The sequence below is a fragment of the Numenius arquata genome, chromosome 4 (assembly GCF_964106895.1).
Source record: "Numenius arquata chromosome 4, bNumArq3.hap1.1, whole genome shotgun sequence".
Classification (NCBI taxonomy): domain Eukaryota; kingdom Metazoa; phylum Chordata; class Aves; order Charadriiformes; family Scolopacidae; genus Numenius; species Numenius arquata.
Window position 1 is genome coordinate 10,585,544 of NC_133579.1, and position 16,004 is coordinate 10,601,547.

General features: G+C 40.0%; 1 protein-coding gene across 1 annotated transcript; it reads left to right on the top strand.

Moving 5' to 3' along the window:
* The first annotated feature begins 633 nt into the window (after positions 1 to 633).
* LOC141463844 (DGAT1/2-independent enzyme synthesizing storage lipids-like) lies at positions 634 to 15,568 on the top strand. The gene is made up of 6 exons (XM_074146490.1): positions 634 to 961; positions 3,370 to 3,534; positions 9,446 to 9,639; positions 11,789 to 11,849; positions 13,499 to 13,638; positions 15,464 to 15,568. Exons 1-6 carry the CDS (start codon positions 634 to 636, stop codon positions 15,566 to 15,568), a joined length of 993 nt encoding a protein of 330 aa, XP_074002591.1.
* Positions 15,569 to 16,004: the final 436 nt, after the last annotated feature.

The following is a 16,004-nucleotide window of genomic DNA, read 5'->3' on the forward strand; positions in this document are numbered from 1 at the left end:
GGGACTTAGTGTTTTGCTATCTGTAAATTTCCAGGTACAGTTAAAGGTGTCTACAGGAGTGAGAGCTGCTTATCTAAGATCATCTTCTTCTGAGTCGTTGTATGCTCGGGGTCAGTAGGAGTATTCGGTAGGGCTTTTGATAGCACTGAATTTGAGATCGTGCAGTGTCCTGTTGTAGTGTGTGCTTGGGAGAAGGTTTCGAGTGTACCATGTGTTGTGTAGAACAATAAATTAGACTAATCAATACAGCTTTCTGAAAACCGATAATACAGTATAAACTGATACTGGTAACAGTAGAAATGTTCTGAATCTGCCTAAACTGAACAGTTTTTAATGAGATAAAATCTTAGCCTGAGATTAAGCAATTGCACTGTCTTTCTCAATTAGAATTGTCAGCATTTCCACTACTCAAAAGAAAAGGACTGAAAAAATCAAGTAAAAGTTTTGCTGTGTGAACCATTATGTTTCTCATAGGTGCTGCTGGGATAAATGGTATACAAATAAAATTCATCAGAGAGGTTTTTTGTATGATTAAACAGTATAGGCAGGTCTGTCTTTTTTTTGAGGATTTATTCATTGCCCTTTTTTGGTGTTTTTTTTTGGTTTTTTGGGTTTTTTTTAGTGAAACAGGAGATGATAGGTGGAAATGAATCCTGTACTGCAGGACCGATACCTATGTCCTACCTAACCTGCCTGACTTACATTCTGGGAGAATGGACTGGCGTGGAGCATATTGAAGATTACCTGAGTTACGCAGTCTACCTTTTATGGGTGCTTTTTCCACTCGCAATAGTTTTGCTGCTTCCGGGAGTTCTCGTCATCCTCTTCTACACTTCCATTCTCCTTCTTCATATTTATAAAAGGAAGAATGAACTAAAAGAAGCTTATTACAATGATGTTTGGGAGGGTGCAAGACAGATGTTGGCTACCCTATGGGATGGACATGGAAGAATATGGCATGGTAAGTGAGATTTAACTTTTTATTAAAAACTGCTGAAGCTCTAATTCCTGGTTTACCTTTCAGGATTATCAATATATATCTGATCGTTGCTGCTGTTGCATGAACTCTACAATTCAGGCCAATTTTTTGTTTTGTTTTGTTAATAACTGCCAGTGGTGCTTGGGAGCAAAAAAAAAAAAAAGCCATTGAGGCTTTTTTGGATGTAAAATTTTTTCTTACGCATTTGTTCCTTTGCTGCTACAAAATGAAATCTTTCATCCAGTCCAATATATATGCATTTTTTTTAATTGTTTAATTTTTTTTTTTCTTTTTTACTCTTTATGACGACTACTGGATTTCCTCATTCCACGACCTGAAGTGGTAGCTATGTTCAAAGTTAGATCAATTCACTATATTATTTCAGAGTCAATACATGAACACTGAAAGTTAACTGCCAGATCCCTGATAGCTAGTATGTCAGCACATTAGCATAATTTAATTGCACTTAACCAGTCTTCTAAATATAATGCCAAATGATGGCTAAAAGGAGCACTTAGTGTCAGTTCACTCACCGGTTGCTACTTCAAAATGACTTTAGAACCCAAAACTGTTAGAGAAACCTACTTTTTATTTTCTTTCTGTCTGTATTTTTGACAACTACTTTCTCTACTAGAATGTCAAAACTAAGGGCTCAGTTCCTTGTCTTTCTACTATTATTTCTTTTATAAAGACAGACTTAATAAATGATTTAGCTTTTTTTTCTAAGGAAACCATAAGCCTCTTTCAGAACCATTCAGTCTAGATGCAGCTAAAGGAGAAAGAGATGTTTAAGAGCAATTTACATAAAGAACAAATCCTTCTTGAAAATCATCTCTATTTGTTCTCTAGTCAAAGGGAAGCGGGTTTTCAAGGCATTGATAACCAGATGGTGCAGCGGCTGTATCAGATAGGCTTTGTAAGACTAAGATGTAACTTTCAAATCTAGGAAAGTACACTAGATCAAAATCAACAGCTACATCAAAGAGCTTAAAATGCTCACTTCATAATAAAAAGCTATTTACTTTTTTTCATAAGAAAATGATTTTTAAGGCCTTGGCTCTTTTCATCCGTAGTAACTTTTTCATTTTATAAGGTCTAACTTTTTATTTGCACAGAAAAGCTTCTTATCCAGTCCCTCATCGAGAGTTGTGACTTTTTTCTGCCCTGCCAGCTGCTTCCACATTTTCTATGCTCTTCTCTTGTTAAAGAATGAAATGTTTTGTGATTAACTTTTTTCCCCACTTGATTAATCAATCTCTCAAAGGAAGAACTTTTCATCCTGAAATCTCACATCATCGGACCCCCCCTCCAGCCCAAAAAAACCCAACCCCACAACCAGAAAGCCCAAAACCAGACCACAAAACTAGTGTGTGATGCTTATAGCTTTACATATGTTATGCAAATGCTAGATGTAGGTATCATTCTGGTTATGAGTGGCTGGAATGGAGCACACTTGGTGGTCACTTGGGGTGGTAGAGATGATGTGCATGCAATATGTTGCAGCTGCACAGGTATATAAAGTAAAATAGAGGGAGAAGAGCCAAGAGTATCTTCAGAATTGCAAAAAAAGAAAGCAGAATGGGAATTGTAGACCTGATTAACTTTGGAAGAAGTGACAGGGTTTGGGTTGGGATTTTTTTTTGTTTATTAAAAAAACCCAGAAGATACTGTAACAATATTGCTCAATATTAGCTGAACATGTTCTATACTGATGTGTTTTGATAATTAGTGTTAGCTGAATATATCCTGCACTGTTAACTTAATTAGAAATTTAATTTTGTTATGAAACTTCTGTGTGTTTATGCATGTTTCAATTAAGTGTATAAAGCCCCAAAAAGCTTTTAGTACTCGGTGGTGGAAAAATGGAGCAAGTATAACTCTGAGGGAAATAACAAAGATAAGCTTCATACCCTGGAGTAAAAGGAGACATGTAAACGGATGTTTTCACGTCAGATCTTTTTAAACAAATACTGGTGGCAATGAACTTCGAAATAGTTGTGTTTCACTGCTCCTATCCAATCTTTATTTTGATTTCTCTTGAATGATTGATTGAGAGGACTCTGCAGCCTTGAAGACAGTGAAATGAAAATAAAAAAAGGAAAAAATTATATAGTTCAAGACAGTGATATTGGGTGTTTTGTTTTCAGGGTGGTTTTTTTATGTTTTCCTTTCTTTAAATGTGTCTCTTCTGCTTTAAATGAAACTTGTATTTCATGTGAAAGCAACTCAGTAAATGCTGCAAGTCACCTCTTGGCTTTTTAGCTGTCACTTTGCTCTTACGACTTCTCATTAGCTATTGGTTTCAGTTTGCCAACTCGCCGCAAGCTGGTTTCTTTGGGATAGGATTGTACCACGTTTTGACATCTGTTAATGCGTTTAAATCCTAACAGGTTACGAACTTCATGGTGTCAAAAATATTCCTGAAGGACCAGGGCTTATTGTGTTTTATCATGGAGCTACTCCTGCTGACTACGTCTATTTTATGGCTAGACTTCTTATACAGTGGAAGAGATACTGCCACGTAGTAGCTGATCATTTCGTCTTTAGATTACCAGGTAACAGACTTCGTTATAAACAACCACTTTGCGAACTGCCTCTTTTTTTTCTTTTTTTTTTTTCCTTTATGGTGTAATTAATCAAATTAATTGTGCCACAGGAACACAGCTTTCAGAACAAACCTTCAGACAAATTTAGTGGAAGTGTTGAAGTACAGATGTCTCTAACGTGTTCTTTACAAACAAGAATGAGTTTGAGACTGGCCTATGCAAGGACAGGTCATACTCCTGCTTGGGCAATACGTTCCGACGACTCTTGTGTGTTTAGAAACAAAGAGAAGGAGATCTTAGGAGAAACAGTTGTCTCTGTATTAATCAGTAGTAGAGACTTCAATAAGATGCTTCTTTTTTTATTAATATAGGCAGAATGGGTGATGTAACCCGATTAAGAAATAAACTGTTTGGAAGCAATGTCCTTAAAGTTGACAATATTAGGCTGGGGAGATGATGTATTTTCATATCCCACCCAGTTGAGTATGGTGGGCAGTGGAACGTGTCTCCAAAAAGAATCTTTTCAGAAATCCTTTTTGGAGGAAAGCTATAGAAGCGTCCAACATGTTTGTGTGAAACGTGATGAAAATGAAAAACATGTTTAGGGCAAGATTTTGGCTGGACAACCTAGTGAAAAACACTGCTGATTGGTGAAATGAATTGCATGAGGGGTTTGGTTTTTGTGTGTGTGAAATACAGTAGTACCCAGTTCTTTTCCCAGGTACCCAGTTCTTTCCCTTTTTAGTTTGTGATTAAAATCTCATAATTCATTTTGTGCATTTACGGTGGTGTTCTGTAGTGTACTGATGCTTTTAGTGGAAACCACTCATATCAGAAAACTGTCTTTTTGCTAGTGTAGTTTTATTTCATCCTTAATCCCTGAAAACTGAGCTCTTTCATACTGATAACAGCATGGCTTTGCCCCTACAACTGCTTCTGCCAACAGACTAGGATTTGTCTATTGTTTATCAAATCTTTTGCTGACCAACGTAACCTGTTCTGTAATTTAGATTTGGCTCCATATCTGTTAATACTTATGCACAGTTGCTTATCAAATGGGAGATTTGTTTTGTTTTTCTCCATTGCTGCTTTAAAATGAGGTTCTTAGTGTGAGTATACTTACGAGTCCCCCGAATATCACTGAGTGGAGTTGCAGAGAGATCTGGCTGAATGGTCTTGAAGAGCTGGGTTTAGCGGCAGAACATCTATCTAACAGCTGGTTACCACAGGCACTCCTTGGGGATTGACACCGGGACTAGCACTGGTTTATGTCTTTATTGCACGCCTGGATGAGGGGTTGGAGTGTGCTCACGGGACGTTCACTGATGATACCAAGCTGGGGGAGCAGTCGATACACTGGGGGTTAGAGCTGGTATTTGGAGTGCCTTCGCAGAAACGAACTGGCAGAAACAACATGATGTCCAGCAAAAGCAAAGGTGAAGTTGTGCATCTGGGATGGAGCAATCCCACGTGACAGTGCCTTGGGTGGAAGGTGGCTTTGCAGGAAAAGACTTCAGTATTCTGGTGGACTCAAGTTGAATGTGAGTCAGCAGCGTGCCCTTGCAGCAAAGAAGATGAACTCCAAGCTGAGCCTTTTTTAGCATGAGTATAGCCAGTGGTTTGAGGGAAGAGTTTTTTTCCCTTGGCTTGGCACCTGTGCGAGCACATCTTGCAATATGGTTGTTCAGCCTGGAGAAGGGAAGACTCTGGGGAGACTTTATAGCAGCCTTCCAGTACTTAAAGGGGACTACAGGAGAGATGGGGAGGGACTCTTGATCAGGGAGTGTAGCGACAGGACGAGGGGTAATGGTTTTAAACTGAAAGAGGGTAGATTTAGATTAGACATTAGGAAGAAGTTCTTTACTGTGAGGGTGGTGAGACACTGGAACAGGTTCCCCAGGGAAGTTGTGGATGCCCCATCCCTGGAGGTGTTCAAGGCCAGGCTGGATGGGGCTTTGAGCAACCTGCTCTAGTGGGAGGTGTCCCTGCCCATGGCAGAGGGGTTGGAACTCGATGATCTTTAAGGTCCCTTCCAACCTGAACCATTCTATGATTCTGTGGTGTCCAGTGCAAGATGGATTTTGACACAGTAGAGCGTGTTTGGTGGATGATGGGGGGCTGGAGCACACAATGTATGAGTAGAGACTGAAAAAACTGGATTTGTTTGATCGGTCCCAGATAAGGGTGGCAGAAGACATTATTGTTGTCTTCAGGGATCTAACGGAAGGGTGCAGAGAGGAGGGAGTCAGACTCTTCTCTCAGGTGCGCAGCGATAGAAAGAGAAGCAACAGAGGCAAGTTGCGACACAGGAAATTTTGATTAGACATGTGGAAAGGTGTTTTACTGTGAGGGTGATCAGACACATGAACAGATTGTCTAGACAAGTTGAGGAATCTCCATCCCTGGAGACTTTCAAAACTCAGCTGGGTGAGGCCCTGAGCAGCCTGATCTAGTTGGACCCGCTTTGAGTGGGAGGTTGGACTAGATGACCTTCAGAGGTCCCTTCCAACCTCCATAATTCTCTGGTTCTGTGAAGACAAGCCCAAAGAGCTCAGAAAACGTTCTGGATTGTGTTTCAAATTCTGTACAATATTCTATGCCTGGAAACCCAGATAGATTCCACTTCTCTTGTGAATCAAACCAGAAAGACACTCATAATTTTGTCCTAGTACTAAGACTGCCTGATTTTGGTGAAGTCTTCAGATTAAATTGGTTGCCTTTTCAGAAGGTGTTTTAGTTAACCAAAAGTTATTATGGTCAGTGCAGGAGAAATGAGGGGCGGGGGGTGTGTGTGGCCTCTCCCTGCTGCTTAGTCTTGAAAGATACAGCATGGTAACTTGTGGAGGGGAATCTGACCTAACAGGAGACCTCCTATAGACAACTGGAGATTCCTGTCGAGCATTGCCTAATGCCTCTTTCTTTCACTTTTGATGCAAAAGGAGATTTTTTCATTGTCTCAATTTATATTGTATAAATACTACCTATGCTTCTGTTGCTTGCATTTTGCAGCAGAAAGATACGAAGTAGTACGAAGTATGGTCCTGCAGCTTCTTTTCTTCCTTTTAAATGCTGGAGGTTAGTCACAGAAGAACATTACAATGGTTTCTTTTAGATTCTTAGCTGTGTCATCTCAGGAGTACAAGTGCAGTGAGGACTGAGATTTCACTTGTGTTCTTCTCCATCACCCTCTCCTGTAGTATGGGCCATGTCTGCTTCCTCCAGTCATCTGGCGAGCCCTCTTTAAAAGATTGCCTGCTATTTTAGACATCTAAGACAGTCCTTTCCTATAATGTCCCAGAGGAAAGGAGCTGTGGCTTCTTGTCTGTTACATACACAAGGTGGTGCAAAGTGTCTTGTGGACTAGATGTTCTGCAGATAACCACGCATGGGGGTACCTACAATTGTGGAAGGTTGGATTCAATGGTCTAAATGATTCCTCTCTGTCTGTGGTCCTAAAGGCCGACCACAGAAAAACGATGACATCCTTCCCATCTTGCATCCAGGTGGCTGACAGCCCCGATGTTATGGTCACCGGGACTAAGTTAGAGAAACGTATATAGTGCAGTTCCTGAGATAAGCATTAAATGTGTTACTGGGTACTCTCCAAAGGGTTTTCAAACACTGGTGCGGACACAGCGTTGTGGAAGACAGGAGAAGAGTGTGCTGGGGCAAAGGGCAGAGCCCGGGTTGAACTGTGGAATAAAACTAATTTTGAACTTTGTACTTGAAAACATTAGCATCCCTTCATGCTCTGGAAGGCTGAAAGGGTGTGTTTAGATAATTATGAGAGTTGTTTTGTGGTTTAAAGTGGAAAAATAGGTTCTTGGCCACTTTCATGCAACAGCCAGGTACTACCCCAGTGTTTCTTCCGACTCCATGATGGCCTTTGCCTTGGGCACAGAGTACCCTGGCTCTCCCTTCAGGGCCACCTCACAGGTTCCTGTCTGCTGCTCTGTCGGAGCCAGGTTCTTCCTCTTTCCTGCTGGAGCAGAGATACTAATAGCAATACACGATCTGCTGGCTAGGCTAGGAGGTACAGCTCAGAATATAAGGTTTATACTAAAAGTCAAGGGGTGAAATACAGCAGAGAAATATTGTGAAGACTCGAAACCCCACCCCATCGCTATTCTGTATTACGCATTTTTGCCTGTATTTGGTTTATATTCTGTTGGGGTTTTTTTCTGATCTATGAACTAGACAGACTCACGGTATTGCTCTATCACACACAGACACACACACACACACACTCCCCATCCCTTCTGCAGCATGTCCGATGCAGAAAGGAAAACTGTCTTCACACCTTCTGCTTCCTTGGAGTCTCTGTTCCTGCTCGGCTCAGCGCTTCTCATGCCTGTTTTGTCTCTCTCCTGAACTCACTGACAGAAAGGGCTTAGAGACAGGCACCTTCCTACCACCAGGTACATTCCAGAGAGCTTTAATTACTTTGGGAATGTAAAACGTGGTTAAAATCAGCTATTTAAGATCCCACAAACAAAGCACCTGAAAGAAATTCAGTTCTTCTAGGAAAACTCTATTTCAGCTGTCCTCTGTGCAAACACTGCTAGATGAGGGCTGCCAGTGTCACCTGCAGCGTTCCTGGCAGGCGCAACAGAATGTGAGATGGGTGTAACAGAGCTTGTGCTCTGTTGTCATGTTTACGGACAGATCCCGATGGTGTATAGATAGAGATCAGGAGTAATTATACCCAAACCAACTACAAAGACTAGTTAGAGATCAGAGTTTAGGTAAGAATAAACTAATGACCTGCTGCCTCATGCTCTCCTTCCCAACCCTTAGTTTCTGTGGGCTGTAAGAGAAGACAGACCTCTGTCTTCTTAACTATTCATACTTTTCTTCAGTGTGTGTGTGTGATCATAGTAACAACTATTCATTTGTTAGCCTGAGGTTAAAAAAATGAAGATCTCTTAATGAGGGGCAAACTTGCCTAGATCAGTTCTGTGTCCTTGTCTTTGCCTCAGTGGGAAGCTTCAAGAAACAGAAGTAATCTTTCCCACATTGCTCAGTCACCTGAAGTTCCCATTTTGGCATGCAGTACTCATAAGTACCAGATAAATTTAAAATTTATTGAGCTAAACGAACATGATTAATTTCCTGCAAGTAGAGGTTTTTGCTAGTTATGTTCTTTCACATTAGACTAGTTGTCTAAATTGATCAGGTATGCGCCGGTTTGATGCTTGTAAGCAGATTTTTGATGTTCTGCTGTTTCTTGAAGAGTAGGGTCAGTATGACATTTCAAATTCAAGATGATATGAGGAGTTTATGTAACTTTACAGTTAAAAATTTCAGTAAATGAAAAAACATTAACCTAAGATGAATATACCCAGTCCAGGCTTGCCAGACGCCTCTTTGTGTGACAGACGCCAGCCAGGTACTCACAGGCAAATTCCTGCAGTGATCTGCAACACAAAGAATGCTGCATTTTCTTCACTATTCTCCTTGTCGTGTGCAGACTGCTCTTTGTTGCCCAAAGTTAACAAAACCAAAAAAACCGTAACAATTTGGTGGTATTTTCTCTTGTTGCATTTTATTAGGACTGTGCTACATTTGAAAAGTAGAGCTTGGGCAAGGAGCCAGCGTCCTGGATCTGACTTAGTAACTCCTTTGAAGGGACACATGAAAGATGGCACAGAGCACTTGCCAGTTCTTTCCAGTTTAGTTCTGATTGTGAGATAGCACCTGACTTTACTATGACAAAAAGCTACTGAAAACTCTATAAATCTTCAACTTTTTAGACCAAAATTTATAAACAGGACTTAATGCTTCAGTCCCTCTAGAAACATGTTTAATTTGGGGTTACAGGCTATTAGACAAGTAAGTTTTAGCCATTCTGGTCTGGGAATCTGTACTCAACGGCAGTATGAATGAACACTTTCTGAATTAATATTCTCTTACCCTACAGGTTTTAAAATATTACTTGATGTACATGGAGTTCTGCATGGACCAAGAGAAGAATGTGTTACTGCTCTGAAGAAGGGCTATCTGCTGGCCATTGCCCCAGGTGGAGTTCGGGAAGCACTCTTTAGTGATGAAATGTATACTATTATCTGGGGTGATCGGAAGGGCTTTGCTCAGGTGGCCATTGATGCAAAAGTGGTAAGTATGACTGATGACAGAAGAGAAGCAAAGAATTAGTACTTATTAGTACTTTATTCCAGGGAAAGCTGTTTTGGTAATCATATATTTGGTGTTACAATACTGAGTGTCATGGGTATGGTCTATTTGCTGTCATAACTACATTTCAAGACTCTTCATGCTGCTTTCAATAAGGAGGCTTTGGAGTCAGCTAAGAATAGCGTGGTCAGAAAATCCAGAGTCTGAAAGAGTAAGAGATGAAATCCAGGATGGTTTCTACATTACAAGCTCATGCTGTTTTACACATACCTGGTCAGGATTGTGATCACTCAACCCCTGACCGGGATGGTTGGAAGCAGCCAAACATCAACATTTCTTTTTCCCCTGTCACTGAACCGTACTGTGGCCCAGCACAGCACAGACTCACTGGCACTATGTGCTGTACTGGCATTTTATGGTAGTAAGGGATGTCTAGGGCAGACAGCAGCAGCAGTAGATGCTGTTCACTAGTGTGAACTGTCTCTTCAATTCTAATATATAGCATTGTGCTTGGTCAGCAGGCAGATAATTATTCATATGGGGCCAACTGTGTGTTGGCACATAAGTGTATGATATATTTGAATTGTAACTATTTTAATAATAATTTCAGAGTCCCTCTCATTCTGTATTTGTACTTGAAAGATTTGTGCATATGTCTGTAGGTCTGCATATACCTAATTTGAAAGTAAGTCTCACACCAAGAGTTTTATATTTGGGTACTGTCAAAGAGAGACTTGTTAAATCTCTGGATTTTATAGAGAAATAGAATAGTTTTAAGACCCAATTTTAAGAGCGTGTCACTTTTCTCAGGAGGAGAATAACACTCTTTAAACAGGATATGTTCAACAGATTGAGATTTTACCAATGTATTATAATGGTGTATGAAAGGCCATACTTGGGATTCAACTATGATTGTACTAGTTATATTTATTTTTTTGAATATGTGTTCAGTGCCCTTTATGCACTCACAAAGACCATGCAGCTTCATTCTCTCCCTAAAAAATCCTGAGAGATGCAGTAGAATAGGAATGGTATTGGAGGCAGGCTGAAAGTGGGGAAAATATGTTTATTTAGATTAAAGATTAACTTTAAGTCACCTTTAATCATGAGTATAACTCCTCGTGGAAAGAAAAACGTGTCTAAAACTGGGACCTTCAACTTCTTGAAGTTGTCTCATTTCAACAGTTTGTTTGCCAGAATTTTTGTCGTATAAACCATCTTGGTACATACAAGAATGTCTACCTCTGCGTCAGAAGTAAGATGTTCCAAGATGGTTCCAAAAATAAAGAAGTTTGTTACCATTCGGTTTAGGCGACTGCACTTCTTTTTATTCTCTAGAGTTGCATTGGATTATTCACAGACTGCCCCCCCCCCAAAAAAACCACCAAAAACCAACCACCCCAACTTGATACCTGTTTCATTTACTAGCTCATCTCCATGCTTGTTTAAAAAACTTTGAAAGAATCTGAATGTTTAAAAATCCCATAAAGAGTTCTGTATTTCTGATGATGCTGTGTACAGTGAGTACATGCAATAAAATGATATTTAAAAACTTCATGTAGTAGTCAACCCCCTCCCGGCTCTTGTAAATCTTGACAGCTTTTGGCAAGTTCAAAAACAGCAATAAAAACTTGAAATATTCAACACCATTCCAAATATTCATCAGTAGAAATAAATCATGGTCATGCATTGAATATGACACATCATGCATGAAGCAATTCAGTCACCAGAGCAGAGGTGAATCAGACGAGTTTAGGGTCTCAATCCTGTGAATTCTTCCCTTTGAGCATAACTACAAATTAAATTAAGAGGTTTAACCACTTAAATCACAGCTGTGCAAATGCTGCTAGATGAGGGGAGGCCTAAGTGCTCCATAGATTCTGAAATCCTGGGCTGCTTTGGAAAATGGACTTACTGAAACAGTGACTCGCTGAAATCTCATGGTATTCTCCAACTTTAGACCTTATGGCAGAAGGTCGCAGAAGAACTTGAAAATACTGGTTTTGCTCTCTTTATGTCCTTGTCTGAGAAACACTTCTGAAATTAATTTGCTTATGGGTTTAAGTGAGGTAGAAGTATTTTAGATAGTGCTATTTTCATTAAATTCTTAATTATTTTTTTTCCCTCCTAGCCCATCATTCCTATGTTTACACAAAATGTTCGAGAAGGCGTTAGGACATTAGGAGGAATAAGTAAGATATTTTCTATTTTTTTGTAGTTTATTTTCCCGTATGTGTTTAGCCTATCTCTCTAGAAATAATCCCCATATAAATTTGAGATTTGACACAGCCTTGTTTCTGGAGTTTTTCTCTCTGGTAGAGTTCAGAGATGTTATTAAGATTTAATATCAGAATTAGATGTGGTATTGGCTCATCTAGGTTACGCTCCACAAAACAATGTGCCTTCACAGAAGCAGTAGAAGAAAGGAAAAAGGAACCAGAAAAAGGCAAATAGATTTAGAGCACTCTTTTTTTTTTTTTTTTTTTTTCTCTGGTTATATCTGCTAGGCCAACTCCAGGTTTTCTGCTGTCTGTTAAGAAGCAAAGCAAACAGGGGTTTTGCAAGGGACATGTAATTTCTTTAAATCTCTTCCTAAAGCTCTGTGCTTACACCTCTACCTGTGCTTAAACTTGGAATGGTTTGAAATGTATGTAATCTGTAGTTGGTCTACTGCTCAGCACTAGACCTGTGGTTCCTCACAAAACCTTGCATTTGCTGTTCTCTTTCCTCATCTCTGTGGGACTTCCAGCCAGCACACGAATAGATGGGTGTATGTCTGAAGGGTTCTCCTCTGGGACGATTAGATGCCCACATTTCTGCTGATCTGCTAGTGTTAAACTTTTTTTTTTTTGTTTTCTCCAATTTACTATCTAGCAGAAAGGGCCTGAACAGTCTCCTCCATGCCACATGTTCTGCCTCAAGTATGGCATCATCATCTTCATCAGAGGACTGCAGGGCAAAACAGTTGTGTTTCTCTCCCCCTCTAATTAAAAGCCATATATTGCATGGAGAAAGCCAAGGCATCAGATGTAGATGTGCAGAATAATTCACACATTCGTCAGATTCTACACAAATTATTGCTGCGTTCAGGAGAATCTTCCCAAACAAGCAGAAATTGAAGCCAAAATCATTCATGCTACTTGCATTTCACAGCAGAAGCGCTGGAGGAGTTGAATTCTGTTGATCACTGGAGGTGTTACTCCAATTTCAGTAGTTTTGGAATATTCTTTTTCCTTATAGGTTGTGTCTTCCCTCTTCACACACTGGTTGCAGTGAAACAACGTAAGGTCTGAAAGAGCAATTCGGTGTTTTAGCATGACTGGCCTTAAGGCAGATAAGACTATTTCTGATCTTCTAGACCTCAGTGGGACTGAGCAGAACAGTCTTCCAATACTGATTTTTTTTATGCTAATCTGTAAAATTAGCTGAACTGTAACCTGTATTGTTGTGTAGTGTTCCCTTCCTCTCCAGGGAGGCAGATACTGGGTTTTTCTCCTCTTCTTCCTTCTCTTTGCAGCTACTCTTTGGAGGGGAGATTTCACGCCAGGTTAGGGTGGAGACAAGTCTGATGTTAGTGTTAATGCAGCTTTTAGGAAATGAAAGCCAAGGGTAGAACAGCACTTGAGATGACACGTTGTTTGAGAATCTGGGTCAGGGGCTGGATTACTTGACAAGCCAGTTTCAGTTTTAAAGACATACTGGGGAAAAAAAAAAAGTTTACAGAATAATCTCAGTCTCTCTCTCTCTTTTTTTTTTTCTTTTTTTCCCCTCTCTCTCTCCTCTGCACTCTCCCTTTTCCTTCTCCTGCTTTCCCTCTCCTCCCTGATTTTTTTCACATTAGAAATATTTAGGTCACTATATGAACGTATTAGACTGCCAATAGTTCCTTTGTACGGTGGGTTTCCAGTCAAGCTTCGTACTTTTATTGGAGAACCCATTCCATACGATCCAAATGTAACTGCTGAGGAACTTACTGCAAAGGTAAGATAGATATGCATATATACATTTGAAGTATTGACTGTTCTGACAGAAAAGACTGGAATAATCTTGTCAAGTGATTTCTGCCTTGAATCTAGTTATAGAAGTTGGTGGAATCATGGTAAGCTTTGGACTTGGTTTTAACTGTGATTGCCCTTCTTTAATGCTGTCTTTTTATTACTACACCTTGCAGATGTTCTAGGCCTTTTAAAGTCAATACTGCACCATATATTTGCTTCGAGAACCAACTTGCTTTAGGGACTGAAGAAGTTCAGTCAGATAAGACTGCTCTGGGTTGATAAAGGCATAAGCACCTCACCCAGTGTTCTGGTTCTTGGTCTTTTCAGGAAGATACTGATGAAGCCTTTCAAATATAGTAAATCTGTGTTCACAAACTGTTGAAATTCCATACAATAGAAAAATTAAGGTAAATAATCGCACTGCTTTGTACAGTGTGTTTCCATTTCTGTTTCCTTGCGACTTCTCACCCAACAAATTAACTTTTGAATGATCCCCTAGTTCAGATTTAGGTGGTTTATAGAAAGGATTGTCAGGTCCTCATGTTCATTCCGTTTATTAATAGATTTCACAGTGCAGAGACATAAACCAGTTCAGTGACGGAGCAGTCAGATGGAGGGGGCTGAAACAGTCATTTTTGGAAGCTCCACAGATGGTCACTTTTAACATTCTGAAAACTTCACTTGAGAGGAAGAGATTTTTCTTCTTGACCATGCAGGTGTCAGTTCAGTTGTCTCTCCTCTTCTGTTTACCCTCTGATTAGGTCTCTGCAAAGTGGCACCCTAAAATGCTTATTTGCATTATCTTATGCCCTGGTGATGGAAAACTGCTTGTTTATTTTGGGGATTCAGCCTGACAGAACTTGAGGACTGTTGGCTTTGAGGACAGAATGTGTGTTTAAACGACTTTCAAACATACTTCGGCATCTTATGTTTGTGCCAGCCCTCACTTGCAAGTGCAAATTCTGCTAGATAAGGCCCCTAGAACGTGAAATCCTTAGAACCCTGGTTAGAGTGATTTTACAGTTGTATCTCATGTTTCAGGCTATGGCACAGTGTGCATTTTCCCATTATATATAGAAAAAATTAAGCTCAAATTTTTTACCTAATAGACATTTTAGATCTGTAGAGACCCTTAGGACCAGATCTATAAAGAGATGTGGGCAGGAACCTTCTCCCAGAACTTAACAGTTGATCACATACTTCATGTAAACAGCGGGAGCTCGGACCGAGTATCAGTTTTCCCCTTGCTGACCGCTGCTTTACAAAGGCAAATAGTTCTCTGTTTTGTCTCTGGCCTTGTTCTGCCTGGAGAAGCAGTCTGTGCTTCTCCAGGCAGAACAGGAAGGTTGTACAAGCCGCATGTGCGGAGACACAATTGTCTTTCCAGTGCTGCTTCCGAGCACGTGTAGAAGCAGCAAAGTTCTTGCATACTGGGAGAGCGTTACTGATGCAAACCTGGGCATGGGCAGAACCTCCCGAGTTGCAGTACGGCACGCAGGCACTGACATGCTTTATTAGATCTAGGTCTCTTCATTAATTCACTTCATCGTCATTTGACTATTGCGTATCACTAATAGAGCTGGTGAACACAACCACCAGAGATAAAAGGTACTGGTTGGTTTGTCTGTTTCTCGGCAGTGGTCCCACAGACACATTCTCTGGGTTTAAATACGGAAAAATAGCATTTTGAACTTGCAGTGGTTCTGCGACATATTTGAAAGGATGAAAAAGAGCCTAAAGATTGTGTTAATGTAGGAACAATATGAAGATGACTTAATCTGACCAAAACCTTTTCTCTTTCCTTACAGACAAAAGCAGCAGTCCAAGCTCTAATAGACAAACATCAGAAAATACCAGGAAATATATTTAGGGCTTTAATGGAACGATTTCAAACACAAAAGAAAGAAGATTAAGGTCTTCTGAAGAAATGACTATTTAGTTATAATATTCTTATAGTCATATTTGTAACTTATTCATTCTTCTAATAATAGATTTTAAATACTGTCCTAATGATACTGCTGTATAATTTAAGATACAAGACACTTTCCCTTCCTTCTGTCCAGTATCAAGCTCAGGAACCCAAACCTCAAATCATTCATAATGAGGCAAAGCTTAATTTTTGATAAATGCATTCCTAACTTGAAAGTGGTTTTTTTTTGTTGGTTTTTTTTTTTTTTTTCAGAAATGGTACCACAAGTCTTTATGTACATGTTCTCTTGTCGGTTTTCTTTTTTGTTCCCTCCCTCCTCGAGGTTCCTCTGTAACCCCAATGTTAGACCTGCTGTAGAGCTGGAGTCTTACTGTCTTGACCATCACCACTGTCAGTAGGTTTTGCCGGCCAGATCGATG